The sequence below is a fragment of the Pholcus phalangioides genome, unplaced genomic scaffold (genome assembly GCF_987345545.1).
Source record: "Pholcus phalangioides strain wild (caught in Gottingen) unplaced genomic scaffold, Ppha-v1.0 ptg000019l_1, whole genome shotgun sequence".
Classification (NCBI taxonomy): Eukaryota; Metazoa; Arthropoda; class Arachnida; order Araneae; family Pholcidae; genus Pholcus; species Pholcus phalangioides.
The window spans coordinates 726,736-750,459 of NW_028301612.1; the positions used below are offsets into that span (position 1 = coordinate 726,736).

At 34.3% G+C, this 23,724-nt stretch overlaps 1 protein-coding gene across 1 annotated transcript in view; it reads left to right on the forward strand.

Annotated features, from left to right (window-relative positions):
- LOC149071073 (myotubularin-related protein 10) overlaps positions 1–23,724 on the forward strand; it is a 52,182-nt gene that overhangs the window by 5,772 nt on the left and 22,686 nt on the right. The window contains exons 5-9 of the mRNA XM_089248257.1: positions 4,836–4,889; positions 9,054–9,135; positions 9,266–9,389; positions 15,365–15,452; positions 16,313–16,401. Of these exons, the coding sequence (XP_089104383.1) occupies positions 4,836–4,889; positions 9,054–9,135; positions 9,266–9,389; positions 15,365–15,452; positions 16,313–16,401 (437 nt within the window). The remainder of the gene's footprint in view (positions 1–4,835; positions 4,890–9,053; positions 9,136–9,265; positions 9,390–15,364; positions 15,453–16,312; positions 16,402–23,724) is intronic.

Consider the following 23,724-nt stretch of genomic DNA (forward strand, 5'->3'; position numbering starts at 1 on the left):
ATTGCTCTCATTTTTTTTTTTAAATTTTCGTTGTGTATTTTCGATCGACTTATATTTATTTTTCTCGTTCGCATTTCATTTTCGTTGTTTTTTCGCCAGGTTCGCTCGCTTCTTTGATATAAGTTCGTAGGTTTTGGACGTTAGTGTTAGCAAACAGTGTATACTTTTTCCCGGGTACTCTCAATAACGTTGTTTTCCTTCCATTTGGGCCTATTGTTGTAGTGTTAGTGTTTTGAGATAGTTAGCTAATTCTAATAAGTATAAATTGTACTTCGTAGCTTAATACTTTTTTTAGAGAGTGTTGTATTCTTTATATACATATTTATTTTATTCTTCGTGATTTAGTGCTGAGCATTCTACTTTACGTAATTTTTTCGTATAATCTCTTACGTATATTTTGCATAGTAATGTATTTTACATTATTTTAATTTCCAGTTAACGTTTCTCATTTTCGTATTGTTAAGTATTATTATTATTATCTAGCTTTAGCAATAGTGTTAGTATGCCTCGACCTCGACTAGTGTTGTGTAGAGCTTGCGACGGGAGGTTTCCCTGGTCTAGGGGTATAGTAGCTGATAGTTTCAATTGTAAGGGGTGCTTGGATAGAAAAAGGCTGGAACACGAGGTCGAAGCTTTACGGGAAAAAGTTAGGGTGCTAGAGGGTCCGGTTATAACGGACCCTCTGGTCGTCGAGCCACCTGTTGATGAAGAAGCAATCTCCACGAACAACGACATTTTAGAGGGCGAATGGGTGGTCGTGGATGAGGTAGAGGGGGATAGTGATAGGGGTTTAATCATCGGCGATTCTATGGTTAGGGAACTTGGGAACCGAGTGTGTAGGGATTTTCGGGGTTTCGAGCGCTGTTGTCTTCCTGGGGGGAAGATTGGCAACGTTCGAGACGTTTTTCATCGCCGAAAGTTGCCCTTGCGGGTGATTCTGTGGGTGGGAACAAATCAGGTAGGAGCGACTCTCAATAATTAGATTCAATAAATTCAATGTCAAAACTGAAATTCTTAAAAACTCCTTTAAATTAAGGAATAGTTGCATTTCTATCTCCAAGGATTTCTCACCTGAGACTCGCAGACTGCGGAGACAGATTTGGAAGGCTTCCCCAAAATTTTTTCTCCATTACTGGTATGAACGTTAAATTATTCCATAACTTTTTGCCCTTATCAACAACATTAAATACATTTTTGGGATCCCAACATGAATGATATTTTTCTGATTCCCCAATCTCATCATAGTCCTACTCCGAATTCCCTCAATCTTCTTCCACCACCCCTGTAAGCCTCGCCCCATGAACTTCCCCACCTCACATTCCTTGTAGCATCTCAGAAAAATCCCTTCAAAATTGGAACTATTAATACAAGAAGCATAACCAATAAATTCATTCTTTCAAATCCATATTATTAGTTCATAATCCCAATTTTCTTGCTGTCACTGAAACTTGGTTACATCACAATATCGGCAATTCTTTAATAGCTCCATCCCTCTTCTTGAAATTTCTGTGTACCCATTCTTGAAATTGTTGGTGCCTAGTGGCGTTGCCCAAACTGCACTCCTATTGCATTATTTTCTCTTTACTTACTCCCCCCCCCCCCGCTTCAGATCTTCACTGTTTCGTTGAATTGGAGAAAATTTTAGATTTCATAATTCACACCTCTTAATCATAGCCGGTGATTGGAACCTACCCAGAATTGACTGGCGCAAAATGGAGCCCCCACTCAGGTAATCACTATATTAATACTAGAGTTCTTTTTCTTTTCCCTTATGTTTAATCTCAGTCAAACTATCCTAGAACCAACAAGAATCTCAATCCACTCTAGCTCTATGTTATACCTAATTATTGTTTCAAATAAAATTCTGGTTTCCGATTTCTCAGTTTCTGATAGAATTTCCGACCACAAAATTCCTTTTGTAAATTTTTCCCTCCATCACACTCTTCCTTCCTTTAAATTCACTTTAAAACTCAACTTTAACTAGGCTGACTTTCTCCTTATGCAAAATATCCTTAAGCCTCTGTTCCCATTAAAAAATACCTCCTCAAAATCTCTCTTTAACCCTGTAGATCAACTGTGATATCCATTCAAAAAGGAAAATTTGCCGAAATGTCTCCAAACTCAAATTCAATTACTCCCTTTCTCTCAGAAATAAGATCTCAGTCTACACAACGTAGCCTTAATGATCTCATCTTTCATCAAAAGAGACAAATTATCTAACTCCTTACTTCACTACCTTAAAACTAGCTCTTCAAAATTTTCGAATTTTCTTCGCCCTAAATCAGCTGGCCCTTCTCCCCTTAAAATTGATAACATTGACCTAACTTCTCACCTTGATAATGCCACAGAATTTAATCAGGCTTTTTCCTTCTGTTTTTTTCCTCTGACCCCACTTCCTCTCAATGCTCCTTTTCCGATTTATTATTCAACTCTAGTCCTCTCTTCTTTACTAAAGGAAGCCTTTTTAATCTTTTTTAGAAAATTGAAACCCCACTCCGCTGCCCCTAATGGGATCCCAAATCACATTCTAAAATTTTGTGCTTATGAAATTTCTAATTATCTTTAATGTCTCATTGAACACATTAATTTCCCATTCAGATCACAAGTTAGATAAGATAATTCCAATTCATAAATCAGATTCTTTCACATCCCATTAATTTCAGACCAGTCGCTATCACCTCTACATGCTGAAAGCTTTTTGAGTACATAGTTGCCAAGGAAATCTGCTCACACCTGAATTTAATAAACTTCTTTTTCCCTAATCATCATGGCTTTCAATCATGTTTATTAGTACTACCCAATTAGCTCTTTTGATACATGATTTTTCAAGCAGTATCGACAAAAACGTCCAAACTGATATAATTTTTTTGGAATTTTTGTAAAGCTTTTGACAGGTTGCCCTGTCAATATTCAACATAAACTTCTACTTAAACTCCAAAACCTAGGCCTATGTATTCAACTGCTTAAATAGGTGGAAGCCTTCCTCACTAACTGCAGTCAGTTTGTCTCCTTCAAAGACCAGAACTCCCCATTTCTCCAGGTTAAGTCTGACATGCTACAGAGTTTGGTCCTCTCACCTTTTTTATTTGTATAATCAATCTTCCTAATTCCATAAATTGCCCTATCAGACTCTTTGCAGACGATTGCATCATCTACCAAACAGTGCACAACAAATTTGACCAAGCATCTCTCTAAAATAACCTTAACATTATATTGGAATGGCGCTCGTCTTGGCAATTACCCCTAAACTCTTCAAAAACAATTATGAAACTTTATCGAAAAAACTTCCCCTTGATTTTCTTACTCTATCAGTAACTCTTTGATCACTGAGGCTTCTTATTATAAATATCTAGATGTAATTATTTCTGCTGACCTCTGTTGGAACCTCCATGTTGATTACATCTTTCATAAATGTTTCCAAAAATTTTTTTTCTTCATTGAAACCCTGAAACGCCACCTTAGACATCTCTGCTTCCAAACCTATATTCTTTCTGTACTCTCATACGCCTGTGAAATCTGGGACCCCACTCTCTCCAATAGACAAATTAGAATCTATTCAAAATAAATCTGCCTGCTTCATTTTAAACTGATGGTCATCCTCTGCCTCCATTACTGAACTCAAGCTCCAACTGCTTTCCACCTATAGACATCTCTTAATTAACCTTTCTTTTCAAAATCCTTCACGGCTTTTTTCATATTCACACTTCCAATTTTCTAACTCTAGCCTCACACATTTCCATAGAATTAACCATTCCCAAAAGCTGAAACTCATCTTTGCATCTACAGATTGTTTCAAATTTAGTTTCTTTCCTCGAACAATAACCGATTGGAATAACCTCCCAACAAACAGTTTGATTGTACGGCAGTTTTCGATTTCTCTTGTAACATCAACTATCTCCTCTGTCAATTTCCACTACCACATTCCCTTGTATAGGCTTCGATTCAAGCAGTATTGAATAAATAAATCCACACAACACACCAAGCCAGCCATCTTTCAGATATGGCATGGAAACACTAATTTTGTGCACGGCACAATGTAACAGTTCCTTAAAGGATGATGTAACTACTCAAAGTTTAGGATGTTGTCATGAAAGAACTCTTCAAAAGTCACTCGAGAGATAGTGTAATATGGGTTGATGTCAGCAGGGGATCGTCTGTTTCTACCAACAGGCGAACACACCATTGCAATTGCTGTCTTGGTGGATCAAAACAACATGAAAACTCATTATAAACCAAGGATGATATTTTAAGGAATAATCAGTAGGGATGAAGGTGGGAGCAGTGCCTGTTCCTGCTGCTATATTTAAACTGTTGGTTTTCCAACTTTGAGACGTGAATGCAAGCTAATCTCTGATCTTCGTTTGAGATGTCTCTCCCAGAGATCAGGCAGACCTACAACATGATGCATACATAACATGAAAATTCAAGCATCTGCCATCTTCACTTCAAAATATAGAAAGCAGATGGCAGCACCAGCAAGAACACTAAACAAGCGCAACTCTGACAACATAAATGCATTAGGAGGGTACACACACACACACACACACACACACTTAGAACACAAATTCCAGCATATACCAATTCATTAGAAATTCAGCAGAGAAATGTGTATGACTTGTGTGTACAGTTTAATTAGTACTAGTATTTAAACTTAAGATGGTGATTTAGAGGCTTAATCACCATTATGCTTACAACAATTGTAAAAGGAAAATTTTTTATAACTATTTGTACAACAGACTATCATTCTTTTTTTCCCCCATTCTCTTCATAATGATGTTATTAATCTAATATTTATATTTTGGTTATTATACAGAGAAATTTCTTCTTATTTGCAGGATTTTAGGATTTACACCTTCAGTTTTAAGTTCTCTCCTGTCAACCAAAGAGCTGTGAGTATTTTTCACTTTGAACAATCATTAACTCAGCCTATGTGTATACTTAATGATTATACTTCAAACTAGTAACATACTCAGAGAGTATTAACTTATTTTTCTATTTTAATTTTTATAGGAGGTAAGATAACATTGTACATTTTATCAAAAAAAAAAAAAAAACTAGTCACTACTTCGTTAAAATCAGGTTCAACACCATTGATCATGTTAAAAAAATTTTATGTGATAAATGTTGTTTGAATCTACTAATAGTGGTATTTCAAGATTAATTTGTTCCCCAAAGGTGTTTACATTCCTAAAAAACTTGCATATCAAAATAAATTTTCCCATTTTAAATAATGGATATCTCTTTAATCACTCATGGTTTCACAATATCAGTATTCATACAAAAATTAATTTTCATGGCACATTGTTGTGTGCAAAATAAAAAAAAAAAAAATTCTACCAGACAGATGCAGTACTGCCCAACATCATTGTCTGGTTCAAAAATTTAGGGGTGGGGGAGAGCATGGGCAGATATACGGGGGCATGAGGGATCAAAGCTTTATCTTCAATGATGGGACAGACTGATCTAATGTATACACATATATATAAATTGTCATCATGCTGCCCCCCCCCCCCAAGCCTTTCATGTTTATTTCCACCTACGGGAAAAAAATAGTGAAAAAGTCTTTGAAACTATTTTCTTGCTGCAGAGATTTTTTTCAGTTCAAACAATCATTTATTTAAGTGATAATAGCTTACCTAAGTTTCACCATTTTTCACTATCATTTACAAGAAGTAGTCTCAGTTTTAAAAATATTTCAGGAATGTGCAAGAAGAGGAAATGCTTTTAGAAAAAGTTGTAATCTAAAACTTTTAAGTAATATATATGCAAGCAGAGCACCTGGACCAGATGATATTTCTAGCACATTCCCTAAGACTAGGGTCCTTAGGAAATGGGCTAATGAACTGTTGGGGCCAGTTGCGCAGATTTACAGAAGTGGCATAGCTGAGGGTATCGTCCCAGGGGATTGAAAGCTTGCTAATTTGGTTCCGATATTTAGAAAGGGAAATACAAAATACAAGGCCACAACAGGCAAAATGCCCAACATTTGGTTGACAGGCTTTCTTTCGAAAATTTTGGATATTATTATAAAAAGGCAATTGGTGAAGTGGATAGATGAAAATAATGTGATGTCAAAAAACCAGCATGGATTCAGGAAGGGGAAGTCACGTGTAACCAACCTCATTTGCTTCTATGATCACATCACGTGACTAAAGCTTTGGAAAATGGCAAAAACTTTGACATAGTTTATCTTGATTTCCAGAAGGCATTTGATCAGATCCAATATGGTAAACTCTTGAAACGTTTTCATGAGATTGTGATTGGGGCAACTTGTTGAGTTGAATAGTGATGGTTGAGAGATAGGTCACAACAGGTTATGGTGAATTTTCTGATTGGATAAGTGTCAAAAGTGGAATCCCTTAACAAAGTGTCATTAAGCCCATACTTTTTTCACTTTTTATCAATAAACTTGTCAGGATACCGATGGGATTTTAGCAAATTCATAGATGACGTGAAGGTAATGGGTGTAGTCAGGAATATCCAAGCTATAGAGAGATGCTCCAGATGAACTTCATTATGATTGCAGCATGGGCTAATGAATGGAGCATGACCTTTAGTGCTGATAAGTGCACAGTCGCTCATTTTGGTTCAAACAACACACGTTTCACTTATGAGTTGAATGGCATTACTATTGCTCGGTTTTGTTCTTAAAAAGCTCTCTTTGTATTCTCCTAAAGTTATTTTTCCACTTTTCCAGGGCTTAGCATGTCCTGCATTGGAGTATGCTGTAAGGTTATGGAGATCATACCTATAGAGGGACATAGACTTGGTTGAAGGGGTGCAGAGAAGAGCTATGAGTGTCCTTGTTGGCACACGGGCTTGAGTTATGAAAAGAGACGTAATTTTTTGAATATGTTTACATTGGAAGAACACAGATGTCTGGAATATGATTGGAGTGCTTAAAATTTTCATCAGGATATATAGGATGGACTGCGAGTTATTAATCCGTCAATCAAGTGCTTCAACAAAAGAACACCAGTATTGTTTTGTAAGGGATAATTCCAGGTTGTGGTGTCACAGAAAGTTTTTCCTGTGATAGAGGAGTTTAAAAATTGAATAGCTTACCTCCAGGTGTCATGAATTCTCACCGAAATGATACGCTTAAAAAAAATAGACATAGTGCTATCCATACTTAGATAAGATAACCATAATCTTTTTTTATGGACAGTGTTTCATTTATTATTAATTAGAATTTTTTTAATGGTTTAGGCTTTTATATTGTGTTGCTGTATTTTGGTTATAGCCAATATAATATCCATATTTTTTTATGGGCATAATTTTTTTAGATACCTCATTGGGCAGTTTGCCTGTTGTGGCTTTTGTATTTGTATTGGTGAACTTTTTTATCTGAAAGCATGAATAGTACACATCTAGCACAAAATTTTTAATACAACGAAACACTTAAAAACAGAGAAACAGAATCTAAGATTTTATATGAAAGTTCTCAGTTGACGCAATGTTGACAGGAAATGGTAGGAAAGATGTTTTTTCCCCTTCAATAATGTGTTCCTCATGTATTCCCAAGAGATTTGTTAGTGTTAGTAGACATCCATGTTCAAACTCAGACCTGCATAGTTAGAGGCTAGCTCCCAAACTACTAGACCGCGAGGTGGCAAATTTCATTTCTCAAGCATGGAAGATGGCAAATTCAAGAGGGATGTGTTTTTTTCCTTTGTTTATAGCCTAACTGGAACACAACAAGATAGGTATAAAAATAATTTTTATTAATTAAATAAAACAATGAGGGCCCAAAATGATAGTGTAGTATATCTGACTCTGAGATATTTAGGTCCTCTTGTATACCAAAAATATGCCAAAAATTGAGGATCTGTTTTGTAGCATGCCGTCCACAACCTGTTAACATTTTTACATTACTACCAGATGCACCCACTTTCTATCTGACATAGATATCGAAGCATTTCCAAAGGTTATTCGTGCCTGCGATCCAGGCAATGTGTGAACAGCAGTTTCTGTCCGTGTAGTGTGCACAATCATCTTCTAGTTTGATGAAATAATTTTTTCGGTCTGTCACCTGGGCTTGAGACTAATTAATTCTATGATGGGAATTTACTATGATTTGCATGCATGCCAACAACTTTTCCAGTGGAGTTGTCAGTATAAGCTACCTATTTCATCATCAAAAAGTGGATCAGTGCATTTAGGTAGACGCACCGATCCTGAATATTACCAACTAGGTAATGAAACGTTACAGCAATTGGATACATGCGTGGATTTAGGTATTGCAATGAGCCGCATTCTGGATTTCACTGATCATTATCATGGCATAGTCTGCAAAGCTAATAGAATTTCATATATGTTACGTACGGCATACCGTAAGTGTGATGCGCATACGTTGTCATATGCTTTCTGTGTGTACGTTCGCCCGACCCTGGAGTTCTGTTCGCAAGTATGGAGCCCTTACAAAATCAAGGACATACAGCTCCTCGAAAAGCCACAGAGGTCGTTTACTAAACGAATACCTGGCATGAGCGGTCTATCTTATTGCCAGAGACTTAAATTTCTGAGTTTACACTCTCTGGAATGGCGTAGAATCGCTGCAGATCTGAAGATGTGCTACAAACTAGTCCACCAAATTGTTTATCTACCATCGAGAGAGAGCCTTTCTTTGAGATCATAGACAGGCGAGTTAACCTACGTAGGCATCGCTTCCAAATAAGAATACCAATGGCTAGAAGGGATTGCTTTTTCCACGGATATAAATGCCGTGTGGCAAGAATATGGAACAGTCTTCCATCAGAACTTGTATGTGCCTCCTACGCAAGATTTGCTTCCACTATTGGGGATTTCGACCTGGCTCCGTATGCGAAGTGCTTCCCGTACTGACTATTTTTTTTTTTTTTTCTTCCAGTATAAGTGCATTTCATGCCTTCTGGGGTTATTGTAAATAAATAAATTTGCTAAATTTGGATTCAACTTTGTATTGTATATTTACTACTACATTATTTCCTTGTAAAATATTTTATATGCACAGTGTTCATTAAAATTTTTTGTCTTTTTACCAAATATATAAGGATTTTTTCTCCATTTTTCAGGTTATAAGTGCGATTCTTCACCATGCATTTGCTGCAAGGATTCATTTATTGTTTGCTTTTGATTATAGGGATCCAGTACCTCGTATGTCTACCTTAATGTCATAGGCTTAACCTTTTTTATATATTTGAATTTCTTGGTAAAGCATTCTGTTCATAACATATTCATACTCTAGTTCTTATGCAGTGACAAAGACTTTTATTTTTTCATATAGAAAAAGACACCCCTCATTCCCTGTTGTTCACTAGAAATAGTGATTGGGAAATGGAGCTGAGACGGTGTAACTGTCCTGGTTGGCGAGTTTCCCTTGGAAATGAAAAATTTCTTCTTTGTGATAAGTAAGAATTTGTTAAGTTATATATATTTTTATTATATTCTTTAACATGTTTTTGTAAGTGAGTTATATATCTGGTGGTTTTTTACATTAATTTTCATGGTTTTTTGCTATTTATGTAGCCATTGCTTGCATAACTTTTGGTCTTCCAGATGTTCAGAGTTTTGAAAAAGTCTCTCTGCAGAGAGCAGGCAGGCCTACAACACAATGCTGACAACATGAAAAAAATTTAAGCATTCATTAAAAGCGGAGGAAGATGGGTCGTTATTTATTTATTTTTTATTTATTTTTTTTTTTTTGCTTTAACTCATAATGTCAGTATTCATGTCAAAATGTCCTTAGGTTTAAGTCCAAGACTATTGTATAGCTTTTTGTCCATCATCATCCTACTCCCTTTTCTGCCTGGTTGGAAATTCTGAATGAAAAAAAAATTAACCAATGAACGGTAACATTAAATAAGCTTGCAAATGTAGGAGCAACATATTACTTTTTGCAGATTATCAGATTCTGACACTTCTACTTTATGAACATCTATCATATCATTAATATTGGTTCCTCTCTTTGTTGACAACTTATCGGGTGAGTTCAAGTTACTTTTTTCATAACTAGATCCCGGATTATATGCATACGTGCACACGGGTGCAACTGCCCCAGGTGGCGAAATTTAGGAGGCAACAGTTTTGTAGGTGGGAACAAAGAACATGTTACAAAATTATCAACTTTTGAAATTGTGTGGGCAGCAAAATAAGGTTTTGCTCTAGGTGGCTGAATCACGTCTGCCCCGGGCAGCAAAAATCCTAGTTACAGCCCTGCGTGCACATGCATTTGCAAATTTTGACCTTCAGTGTTAATGCACACGAATGTATAAAATTGAAAACTTCCAGAATAAGTGCATATTTTTGAAGTTTAATGAAAGTTCAATCACATTTTTAGAATTTAAGCAATGGCAATAAGCAACAATAAGCAATTGGCAAGTGGTCGTATCTTACGTAAAAGATAAACAGCATTTGAAAAAAGTATTATTCAGTGAATTACCAAAGATGTTTGAAACCTTTGATGGTATCCGTTGCTCAAGCCAGATTAAAAAAATTAACTTACTTCATCCTCATTAATGTCAGGGACGCCCTTACCAGATGCGGGGCCCGGTACAAAAATAATCGTGGGGCCCTGCGAGCACCACAGAAATTTTTTTGTCAATTTTTTGTCTAAAGAGCAAAAATTAGGTGCTGTCAGTGCCCCCTCCCCCAAAGAAAAATATCTTATTCAGTATTAAAAATTTATGTAAAAATGTTGATACATAAGTAAGTAAAAAGCAATAAAGCAAAAAAAAATTTAATACATTTAAAATATAATACGACTCACTACTGCTTATTTTCAAATGCTTTTCAACAAAACTCAATAGCTTAATTGTCTGAATTGACTCAGCTTATAAATATTTTATTTTTCTTGCTTTCACACCAGCGAAGTTTTCTATTACATCATCAAATTTTATTTTATCCACTATGCTTGTTTTGACTGATAATGTCACTAAAGATGACAGTGTCTCTTGACTCGTAAACAATATTTTATTAATTTTAAGCATGAAAAGCTTCTTTCCGTACTTGCTACTATTGCTGGAGCAGTAAGCAGTATGTAATGTGATATGGAAAGTGTTAAGAATAAGATTTTGGATCTTATTCATAAATTTTAAAACACATGCAGCAGTTTGAATATCATTTGTTCATGAAGCACTTTGAAGTCGGAGGATTCTATACCCCACAAATATGCATACTATCAGTCATATTGTTGGTGGCTGAAATTCCAGGCTGAGGCTCCATTTCTTGTGAAATATCATCCACTTCTATTTTTTCTTTACCAGAAAGCTGAATTGCAGACTGCAGAAATTTTTCAAACTCATCACGTTATGTGTTAAGATATTGTTTCCGCTTTTCCATTTTTTTAGCCTTTTCACTACCAGATTCATATTTCCGTAATTTGTCACGCTCTCTTGATGATATTATTGCTATGAAGATAGCCCTAAGTTGAAAACTTGAATCTTACAATCACAGTCACGCAGAACAGAAACAAAATTGCACAGAAACTCTGCAAGTATGTTAAATTGAAATATTGCATTGCATACGCGTCCAAATTGAAAATATTGCGCGTCTTGAAAAAACAGTCCAAACTTTACCATAGCAGGATGTTGCATTTTGCAAAAGATGGCAGTTGGAACATTAAAAAAAAACCCGGTGATTATGCATAACAGCTGGATATATCAAATTTTCTTAACTATATAGTGGTTCTGTTTTAGTTGGGAAAAATTATTGTGGTGGTGGGTTTCTTTTTTTGGAAGAAGAGTGGCGCAATTTGTTGTGAAAATTCGAGGAGATCACATCATCAAGGGTGCGCGTACAGGCATCCTATTTTCAGTTTTCGAATCTGGTAACCCTACAACTCGACAACATAAATATGTTGGGGCCCCACATACACTCAAAATACACATTCTCCTGCATGTGCCGATTCGTTAGAAATTCCATAGAGGAATGTGTACAAGGTGCATGCATAGTTAAGTAGTAGATGTTCAGAGTTCATTTAAAATCATTTCCTTATTATTTATTTGTCATTATGAGGGCTCTGATATAAAAAAAATTTATAGTAAAAAGAATGATTAGTGTTAATCACAAGTCGCAACATGTATAAAATACCATACATGGCCTATGTAAATTCTTTCATTTTAGAAATTGGAGTTCTTTTTAATACATCTCTGCTGCATAAAATATATTGCACTATCATCAAAATTTTATATTTCTGAATCTGTGTGATGTTTGTTTCCTGGGGAGAACTTTTTGTCATCGTGTTTTTACAGATTTTTTTTCCAATAAGCTGTAAATGCAGTAAAACCCCTCTTTACAGTCACCCCCTCAAATGTGGGACACCTCTCTTTTATAACCAACATGTTCTTGACTCTTATTAATTATAATAATCACAATTCATTAATAATTAATATTGTATATTACCATTTTTTAATATCAATTCCTTTACAAATTCTTGAAGATGTGCACTATCACACTACTAGTCGCAGGGCTTTAGAAGGTTGTCTCCCAACTGCAGGGAGTAGCCCCAGCTCTTACTATAGTGATTATCTTTATACTGATTCAAGATTCCCCCAGCATGACACCATTAATTAATCATAAATAATTAATTAACGATTTTGGTTTTATTATGTCAAATAATTGGCAAATAGAAAACGATAATTCTGTGTTCAGATGGCAAATTGTTGTCACTTTTTTCTAAAAAATTGAGTTGTACGCATTCCAGAGTCTCGTTTGTTAAAATTTTGGAAGGTGATCAAATTTTATCTTTCTCTTTTAGTTTATGAGGAAGCAACAAAAGCAAATTTTAATAAATCAAAAAGCCACAGCCAGGGCCAGATTAACCATTAAACAAAATAAGCACGTGCTTGGGGCATCAAGGGAAAAGGGGCACCACAAAAATTTACCAAAATATTTTTATTTTTTTATGTAAAGTTTTTTTTCCAGCATCAAGCATCCGACAGGAAATCCTAAAATTTTTGATTGATTGTATAGTTGAAGATATTCGTCAAAAGGATGGCACAAATACAGAAAAACTGGTAACATTGCAAACTAGAGATCACGTTAATGCTGAGTTTTTGGAATGAGATTTTATGCTTTTTCTATAAAGTTAGCTTGAGCTATTTTAACAGCATCATGGGGCCCTTTGACATACTGATTTTTCTGAAAGGCTCTCTCCAACGGCTAAAAATTCCTGCCTACCAATTTGTATGCTGACTCTCACAAATTGTTAACAGATCTACTTGTCACGAGGTCCTCAGATTGTGTCTGGGTGAGACCTAGGCATTAATAAAACAAATCATTATCATTGCCAACCAATTATAATATACCACCAAATATTAAAAAATGACAAATTCAAGAGTAAGCCAAATCCTACAGGATAAGGACGTGAACTTAAAAATGCTCAAATCTTTGAGTCATTAGCAGATCAACTGCATGGTTTCAGGTATTTTATATTATAGTTAAATATTATTACCTGTTCGAGACAGTTTGGCACCTCTTTGGCGTATGAGTCGCACCAGTAAAATAACCCCAAAAACTTGCTGCTGTGTTCCCAGACAGATGAAATGCTTCAAAAATTGTCGCCTGGTAGTCCAGTGGTTAGGGAGGCTAGCCTCTGATTGTGCAAGTCTGGGTTCAAATCTCGGTTCTTCGATGTCTACTAACACTAACAAATTTCCTGGACAGATCTTATTAGTGCGTGAGGATCACGTTTAAAAAATCATGAGTTTCTATGTGAATCAGTCCAGTACGCTCATAGTTTGAAATTTTGCATAAACCATTAAAGAAAATTTTTTTCTCTTCTTCCTACGCTCATGCATTTACTCAGCCTAAAGCCACCCTTTTTTGGTTCGATCTAGAACTCCTAAATATAGGTATGAAGATGCTTTAGTTCGATTTATGATAGAAGTAAAAGAAATGCTAACAGATTGCATTCAAAAATGCATCTGAAAAAACAGGCACCCAACAATTATGGTTCACCAAAAATAATGTAATATCGGCCATGTCAAGATTCAGTGGTTGCGTTTGAAGCCACTTTGTGAAATCCTAATAAGCAGTCGATGGGAGAAAATATCTTTAAATTTTATTAAAGTATTTTCAAAAAAATGTGTAAAAATTTAAGGTCTGTCTTTTTAGGAAATGTGAAAGAAGACTTCCAAAAACTTTCAAAGATGTCCCAAAAACAAACAAAAATGATCCAAGAGATATTATCAATGATTTGCAAGTTGAAAGTCTCTCCTTTTTTTATGTCTGTGCTTAAAAATATTCAAATCGTATAATTCTGTCTTAGATTAGTTAATTCTGAAGAATAAAGTTTAATGCTCTTTTTTTTTCCTTTATAGATTCAATATTGAGTAATATATACTTTTAAGGACAGGGGTGGGGGGGGGGGGGTGGCACCAAAGCCATTGAAGTGCTTGGGGGCTTCAAATGGGTTAATCCAGCCCTGGCCAAAACAGCATTGCATGTTAGTAAAATATTATTTACGAATTTATCATCATGAAATTTCAAAACAAGTGGCATAATTTTTTGCCATCTCAGCACAAAATTAATAGTTACAAAAACTCTGTTGGATTTATTGTAATTGTTAGTTGTTGTTAATAATAATAAACAAGAATTAATCATCACAAAACTCTGGTGGATTCAGTAAACCATTAATTATTGTTAATTAATTAATGATTAACAATTTTGTTTTTATTATGTCATAATTTATCAATTAATTAACTGGCAATTAGTGATTTTTCTTTTATTCTGTCAACTAATTAACAATTAGTAATAAAAATTAATCATTGCAGAATTCCATTGGATTTATCTTTATTGCTTATTAGTTAATTTTCGATTAATTATTTTGTTTTTATTGTCATAACTAAGTAACAATTAGTATTAAACAATAATTAATCATCACAAAAACTCTGATGGATTCAATATAACCATTAACTATTGTTAACTAACTGATTGATTAACAATTTTGCTTTTATTATGGCATAATTAATCAATGATTAGTAATAATGATACCTAATCGTTACAAAAACTCTATTGGATTTGCTATTCCACTATAAAACGAATACTTAAAGGAAAGTATCCATTTTAAAGTGCAAACTATCTGTTTTTAAGGGTAGTTCATCCAAACTAAAGTGCCATCAATTCCATACCTAATAAAATTTTGAGTTTCCAAAATCAACCCTTTTGTCTGCAAAGAAAATTATTTTTCTGTATAATGTAAATGACATGCAAAAAAGCCTGTATTCACAAGCACAGCAGATCTAGACAATTTTTGCACAAGTTTAACTACAGCACAAGATTTCAAAGCCCTCTTAAGTTGCACAAGGGGTTAAAACTTAAAAAAAAATTATACTATAGAATTTTGATATTTTATTAATGTGTATAATTTTGTTTTTCATTGTAGTCTCCCTGAATGTTTTGTAGTTCCATCGATACTTCTGGATACAAATTTGAACAAAGCTGCACCATACTTTGCAGGTCACAGAGTTCCAGTAAGTTCCATTAGTGTTTAACAGAGCTATTCATTTTTTAATTTGGTAAGGATTTTAATAACTTGGAAACAGTTTGAAAATGATAAAAATATAGATGTAAACAAGATTGTCGTACAAATTCTGTATTTTGTTAGACTTACACTTTTATCTTTTAGCGAAAAATTTATTATGCTCAGCATTATGCAAATTGGGGGGGGGGGTAGTTAGATGTCTTTTGATTAGGATGAACAAGCTCAAATATAATTTCCTTATTTGGCAAAACTTTACATAAATATTGGTTTATAGTCTTTTAATAATGCCTTAGGCATGAAAAAAAAAATTAATTCTTGTAGATGTGGGGTATAATCACCTTATTCTATTCAAAAGAGAGTTGATGTGACCATATGTTTTGTGGATGGTTTTATATTCTACAGACAACACAAATTATTTTTCCAATTGGTTAGCAGCCTGATAATGCACCTATTCAAACTGGCATTCAATATGCTCTTGTTAAACTGATTGCCAATATTTTTAATTTCCTTTTTTTTCTTATGTTTTGAGGGACAATCAATTATATCAGTTTTCTGAAGGAAATATATATTTGAATATGTATTTCATGAGCATATAAAACATGCAAAGGCTACCATCTCTCACCTTTGATTTCAAGAACAAGTCTATGTGAAATCCATTAAATTTAAAGGATGAGTAGTTGAAGGGAAAGAAACAAAAATTAGCATGAATTTATGGTTAGAGATTTGCCAAAGATCTTATGATTTTGATTGTGATAACTGTAACTTCAAACAAGGTAATTGTTTCTCAACTTCAATATTGTTAATTAGTTTCAGCTAATGACCTTCCTTTAATGTTATTTTTTTCTGTAGACTTGGAGTTGGGGACTACCAAGTGGTGCTTCTATAGTTCGTATGGCTGCAACTGATCCAAGTATTTCAGACAATCGGCAGCAAGAATTGTAAGTTTTACTTCTCGCCAAACTGAACTAGATTTAGTATTTTATTTCACTGAATGATTCCTTGAACTTTAGGTATTTGATCAGTTTTACATCAGTTAAATTTTTTTATAGTATTTTGAATATGTGGTTATGATATTCTTAAATTTCATTGCTTATGTAAATTTATTCTAAAAAAAAGTAAGGGGTATGGCTTCATTCATTGATAAAATCCACATTTTTTTATAGTATTTTGAATATGTGGTTATGATATTCTTAAATTTCATTGCTTATGTAAATTTATTCTAAAAAAAAGTAAGGGGTATGGCTTCATTCATTGATAAAATCCACAGTTGTTTAGTTCTTTTCCCCCAAGTGTCTTGGCAACTTTTAAAAGCATGATATCACTTACTGTTGGAGTTATCTTGAGAAAATACAAAGAAAAATATAGCTTTTTTTTAACTGATGAAGTGCTTTTGTTTTGTGCTCTTATCTAAATGTTATGATTAGATGATAATAAGAAAATGCAGTATTTCCTTGTGTTTGTCTGTTTAAATATTTTTTCCATTTTCAAAATCAAATCAGCTTGGATATGCCTAAAAGTTGTGCTTGAAAGAAAATATAACCCCCCCCCCCCTCCCCCTTCTTTGAAGTGACAATGGCAATTGACTTTAAATAGCAAGATAACTCTTGCTTTGTTTTAAACTTTTGAAGTTAATTTTCTTTCCAAATTTTTTGGACATGAGGTGGTGGGGAAAAAAATTTAAGGACAGCGGAAAAATTGTCATATTTTAAAAACCTGTAGATGTAAACATATGAAAATTTTAGAGTGATAATTATAGGTGGGACTAAGCATTTACTGGGGAAAAATTTTTAATGAGTGCTGAAGAGAGCTAATGAGTACAGAAAAAAACTGTTGAGTTTATAGCAAAGGTCAAAACCTGGAAAAAAGTGTAAGGACGCTGGAACACTATGCACAAAATCATTTTAATAACCAAGAAAATCACCTCGTTTCTTTATAATATCTTATCTATACATATCTTCAAGAGAGAGAAATAATATTGCACAAAATATATCACAGAATCTATCAACACAAATTCAGGAAATTGGAGATTTGGCCAGGATCCACAACTTTTAGGCCTATGGGCAATTGTATAAGCTCATGTCATTATTAACCGTGAGATGGTCCTAGGACCTGCTGATGGCGGCAGGTAAAATTATTGCACATTTTTATATAACACTTTGCAGGACAATTATATTATATTGCACAAATAGTTCATTTCTCAATATAATAATTCAATAATTCTGAGTTTGACGACGACTCCTGTACGGAGCCCCTGCCAGCGATCCACAGCACTTCCCATTGTAATATCGGCAACTAGTGGGCCCCCTCACGTTGCATTAGCTGCTAAGTCAACAAGTCGAATATGTGAATTTCTTTCCCTGATGGCACAAAACATGTTTCTCCTTATACTTTTTTCTATGTTTTTGACTTTTATTATAAATTTAATTTTTTTATGAAAGTGTGCAGTATGTGCAAAATGCTTAGTTCTACTTGTAATTATCACTCAAAAATTTTCATGTATTAGCATTACATGATTATTACATCTATACAGCTTTATAAAATAGCATTCAAAATCATTGGTGATCTGTTGGTCCAAGACAATAACAGGAAAACTATAGAATTTTTCTCTTTGTTTATTATTATTTTCGGTGTTGGGGGAAGCACTTATCAGCTCTCGCAATTGGAAAAAAGTCTTCTTGAAAATATGTGGCAATTTGTAGAAGGTTTAGTGATTTCCACTGTGGCAGTTAAATTGCAGATCAGGAAAATTTTGAAAACCTCTTAAAGGGTTAATAAAAGTCAGTAAATATGTGTGTTTGGATGTGTTATGTTGAACATAACATTGTATTTGCATGCCAACCGAAACTTTTATATTCTGATAAATTAAATAACTTTTTACTTTTTCAGTTGAGACCAATTTTTGAAACGAATCTTGCACCAACAATAGAACTCTCAATTTATGCATTTACAGATGGTGTTTCTATAATGAACTAATACACTTACTTTCACGATCGTACATGTGGGGGGGGGGGGTTGTACAACCCCTGAGCCAAGATCATGGTATTTTTTTAAAGTAAAAAACACCCCCATAGACAGTCCATTCCAGAGGTTTTTTTTTGCTGCCTTGGAAGCTTTGACATTGAAAATGCCTTATTTTTTTCTGAATATGTTAAAAAAAAACAACAATAAAGGCATGTGCATTTTTAAAGATATTTTGTTTTAATTATTTCTTAATGAATATTGTTTTCATCTCAGCAAGCCATTTAGTATATATTTTCTTACACGGAAATATCTTCTGCAGAATTTTTTCTAAAAATGTAATACAAAAAGGAATGCCTCATTTTTTTTAAAACCCCACACTTGTTTAATGCTAAAGCCACAGAGTTAACATTGGTGGTATCATAAGTTTTGACTGCAGTTCTAATTGTTTTGTGTGGCTTTTTTGCACCCCATAGCGGTATATCACTCTTCTGAAAGATGATGTATTCAGGAAAATGGATTATCATTATTCAGAATGGTTTTTGTTTGATAGACCAGTCATGATGTCTGCAGACCATTAGGTTCGTGTATTCACTGGTCCATCGAACCTTTACTTTTATTTACGTCCGTTACTTATATCATTATCATACTATTACTTATTATCACACATATTTTTATTAGATAAATCTAAGCGTGTTTCGAGAGTCGTAAGGCTAGGATGCTCTATTCTTATATTCACACTTCTTAAATAACGAGAACATTTATAAGATAACTTATTTTTCAATTCTAATGCTGTATATGGTAATTTTTCAGTTGTACTTTAACTTTTTCCACCACCTTACTATCTAACTGATACGGCTTATCTGCACACATTATTTTTAGATAATCTTTATATATATTATCAAAAAAAATTTCAATCACAGTAGAATCTTAGTAATCCAAGTCTCAAAAGTTTTGTGTGTGCACGCTAATAATTTATATGAATTTCCTTCCCAAAATTACTATTTTTCTATTCCCAATCCCTCTCTCCCACTTCTTAAAAATTCATTTTGTTCCATTTCTTTCATGAATACAAGTAATTATTGATAGAAAGGATCTCAATAGACCCAGTTTGTGATGAATTGGGTTGTTTAGGTAGGTATGGATTATCCATGGCTCTATAGATCCAAAGAAAACTCAAAATTGTTTAATCACAAAAGAATATTATTTGCATTGTTAGCTTGTACTATAATGGCCCATAGTTTCATGTTCAATATATAAATCGCACCCCCCCCCCCCATAAGGCCGATGCCACACAAGTGCAATTTTCCCCGGATGGGGAGAATTCTCGCTACACACAAGAAGCTTTGAGGAGCAACCACATGAGCGTGGTTTTCTTGCAGGAACCAGTTTCCACTAGATCTTAACTATGACAACCTCCTTATAAGAGAAATGTTCGCAACCATCGCTATATCTGAATCTCGTAGTGATTTTTAGAATTCTGTGCTGCTGTCAGGACACGGCTTTACATCATGGGCCTTACAGGTAAAATGATTTTTCCAAGGGCCCTCCTACCCGAATATAAATGTGTGTCTTCCATTTGACATATGCTCGCATTTTTTTTTATTTAAAAACTTTTTTTCCTTACTAATTTCAACGAGATCTCATTTTCATGAGGTCCCTCTGTACTTGAAACCCTGGGCTATGCTCGTGTGATGAGTCTATGCATGAAGACGGCACTGTCTTTTGAAAACTGTTGTAAGTAACCCGGAAAAAATATGAGCAGTTTTCGGAAAGAATAATATTTCAAACACAACAAATTTACTATTGGGTGGGGGGGGAAGGGAGATCCATGAAATTCATTACCTGAGGGGAGAAATATAATTTTTTTTTTAATTTATGACTAACGTGTTTAATAGAGACTTTCGGATGGTTCTGAAATCATATCAGTAATCATCTATTGTCTGTTGGCATATGGCAACCTTCGTTCATTTTCAAGGATTTTTTTAAATTTATGTTATTAAAATAATATTTTACCTTTTTCTATAAGCATATATTAACCATTGTAGCAATAATTAGCAGATCTGTCGTAAATTACATTTTTTGGGTACAATTAGGCATACCGCATACTTATTGCAATTTACCTCATATTTCTCTATGAAATATACTTACCGTAAGTATGAAGGTCAGATTTTTATTTTAATCCTGTTAGTATTACTAATATCAATTAAATAATTTTTCATTTAATTAGAATTAAAGTTATCAAGTGTGTCTGCAGACCACTTGTACCATCGTCGTGAACCATATGTTAATAAACGCTGGTTTTTAGTAGCATTTAAAAAAAAAATTATTTTTCTATTGTCAAACAATTTTTTTATTCATTTCCTATTGTTTCTATTTAAGTAAATTAATTTTATATAAATTAGTTCCAAAGACATGTTATTGTTAGATGTAGAATTTTATATATGATACGCATCTGTGTTAAATTGCTTGGACAAGACTCGAATCATAATATTGGTTTTATTAATTTATATTTATGTTGCGAATGATGGAAATAAATTTCTTATTAGATATTTTAATTTTTTTTAATTCTATAGTATAACGAAATTTTCTAAACTTTTACATTCAGTGTGCCTTTGAAATGAGAGTGATGGGTATTTATGAATTTGTCTCTGATCTTGAGGCATTGCGGTGGCGCATTTCAAGTATGTGGCATCATTTTTGTCCTCAAGATTTCTCGTTGCAAACCTGTACAATCTCAAGACACTCCACTGTACTGCAACACACTAGCTGGGAATCGCTGCCAAAACTATCAGAAAGTAAAAAATGTGTATGGAGGAAAAAGGGGGAGGGGGTATTTTGCCTCACATACATAGTCGATTATAAATAAAAAAAAGATGAGAAAACAACAGCCCTCATCTACCAGGGCAAGTGGTGTCAAATTCTGATAAGACCTCAGCTCCAAGGGACTAGCTGCTCCTTCCTCACAATAACATACGAAAAAGATTATCCCACACTGTGTGTGTGTGTATATGGAATCTTGTAACCCACAATTTGCCCTCTACATATGGTGAATAGTGACAGAAAAAAATCATTTGAGGTGTCTAACGTCTTTTTTAAGGTGGTGTGAAATCTATAGAACTTTTACTCAATATTTAAATCTCACCAGTAATAGATAATTATTTCAAAGTCCCAGTCATCAATGTCGGATATAGCACGCCATGTTGCATGTTCTGATGTAAAAGTACAAACTTTAAAATGTCTCCTATATGCGCTATAATAAAGGCCAAAAATATTTAAACCATTTTCTATGTAATGCATGTTTAAATAAAAATAGTGTTTCATTTATGGAGCATTGGGGATTAAATACATTCAATTTTCCAAGTTTACCCATTATTCCATCATTATTTTAACCAAAATTTCCACACAAATTTGTGGAAATGTTTTCCCCATCTTTTTTTTCTTAAAAATTTGCATTCCGGTATTTTTTATGCGGTGGATAATAAAGGGCAAAAAAAATTCCTAATCTCTTCTATAAGTTTTTTCAAGTCCATCTTAAATGATCTTCAACATGTGTGTTCAAGATCAATTTCATGGCCTATATACATATTTCTTTTTCAATTCACTATGGGAGGGGCCTATGAAATTCCTGGCATGGGGGCCTGTCAAAACAGCCTATGGGCCCGGCTATATATATATAGATCTGGGGGCATGATCATTTTAATTCAATTAATAATTAGTCAATTATTTTTTGAATTATTTTTAATTATAAATTAGTCAATTATTTGCCAAATTAAAGGGACAACTCCAACCCCATCGCTTTTGCATAAGAATATGTCTGACACCATTTCCTATCGATTAAAAAAATATGTATATATACACGACTAAGTGAATCCTTCAGCAGTGAAAAAAAATCAACAATAATAAATTATCTAATTTTAAAGTAACAAAAAACTACACTACAGCTTGTTTTCACTACAGCCATAGTGAAAACAAAAAAGTCAAAATGACTTGCCACATCTGAGATGACTCACCAAATTTCGAAAAAAAAAATCTTTGATCATCCTGCAACATGACGACCTGGGATCCCAGAGGTTCGTCCAGTTGCCTTCCTCTTTCATTTGTGGAGTTCTATGTGTCATTGGTGGGAACTGTGTCGAGTCATCATCAAACTCAGAGAAAGTGATGAATTATTTGTGTTTCATAAATATGTTTATACATAAATCTGCAATATTTTACCTCACACTGTCGGTGGGCCATGGACCACTTTACGGTTAAATAGCTTCATTGTGCAATAGGCCTAATATTGTAGACCCGAACCAGGTTGCCAATTGTTTGTATTTGTATTGTTGCCAGATCCCGTGTATATTATTTCACAATATTATTTTTCCTTTTGATATTATGTAAATGAGAAATTGTTGTGATGTTTTGTGCTAATTTCAATGTTGAAGATTCATTCTTGTGATTGGATCCTGTCGTGATGTATGATGGGAGTCTTTCCAGACAAATACCGGAGATGCAGCGAGATGCTTCGCTATTCCAGCTACTTCAAAGCAGCTATCTAATCATTAAGGTGTCACCCATTGAGGCATTGCTCGTGTGACCACCTCATGCCTTGACAATATCCCTCACAGCGCAAAAAAACCTGTTCTGTGATGGAGGAGCAGGGAACAAAAAAACTTCCTGTCCCATGTCCCAGGCATCGCTGCACCCTTTTTTCGTCCGCATCGTGTGGCCGCACCAGCTCTTGCTTCATCCTCCATGACATGCGCAAAAATCCCCGTCCGGAGAGACATGCTCATGTGGCATCAGCCTTAATTTAGCCTTTTCTAAAATTCGCGTTTTTTCCCCAGTGTAGTCATTCATCTCAACCCCACTGAGAATCCTAGCCTAGGGTGCCTTGCTGAAGGATGTAGAGTTGTGTGGTTTGATCTTTTTTATATCCACACATGTGCTCGGCTAGGTTCTGCTCAGTTAGAGATGAGGTCTTATTGCATGAGCCACAGATGACCTTGCATAGCAATAATTATCAATTGTATTCAACTTGTAGGAGCTGGCCTTAGTGCATTGCTCAACACAAAAGCTCATAATGCTGTTAAGATGATCATGATTTTGGAGTAAGAGCCTACTCAATGGGTCCCCCCACCCCCCATGGGCTGTGCGTTCCTGCTGTAGAAGGTGTTGATAAAACTTGCAATGAATTTTTATGTAAGCCAAACCCGACTCCACAACATAAAAACAAATGTTTTTAATAAAATTATTTTGCTTATATATAGTGTACTTTATTTCTTTTTTTTTTTTTTAAATATTATTTTTTTAATGAT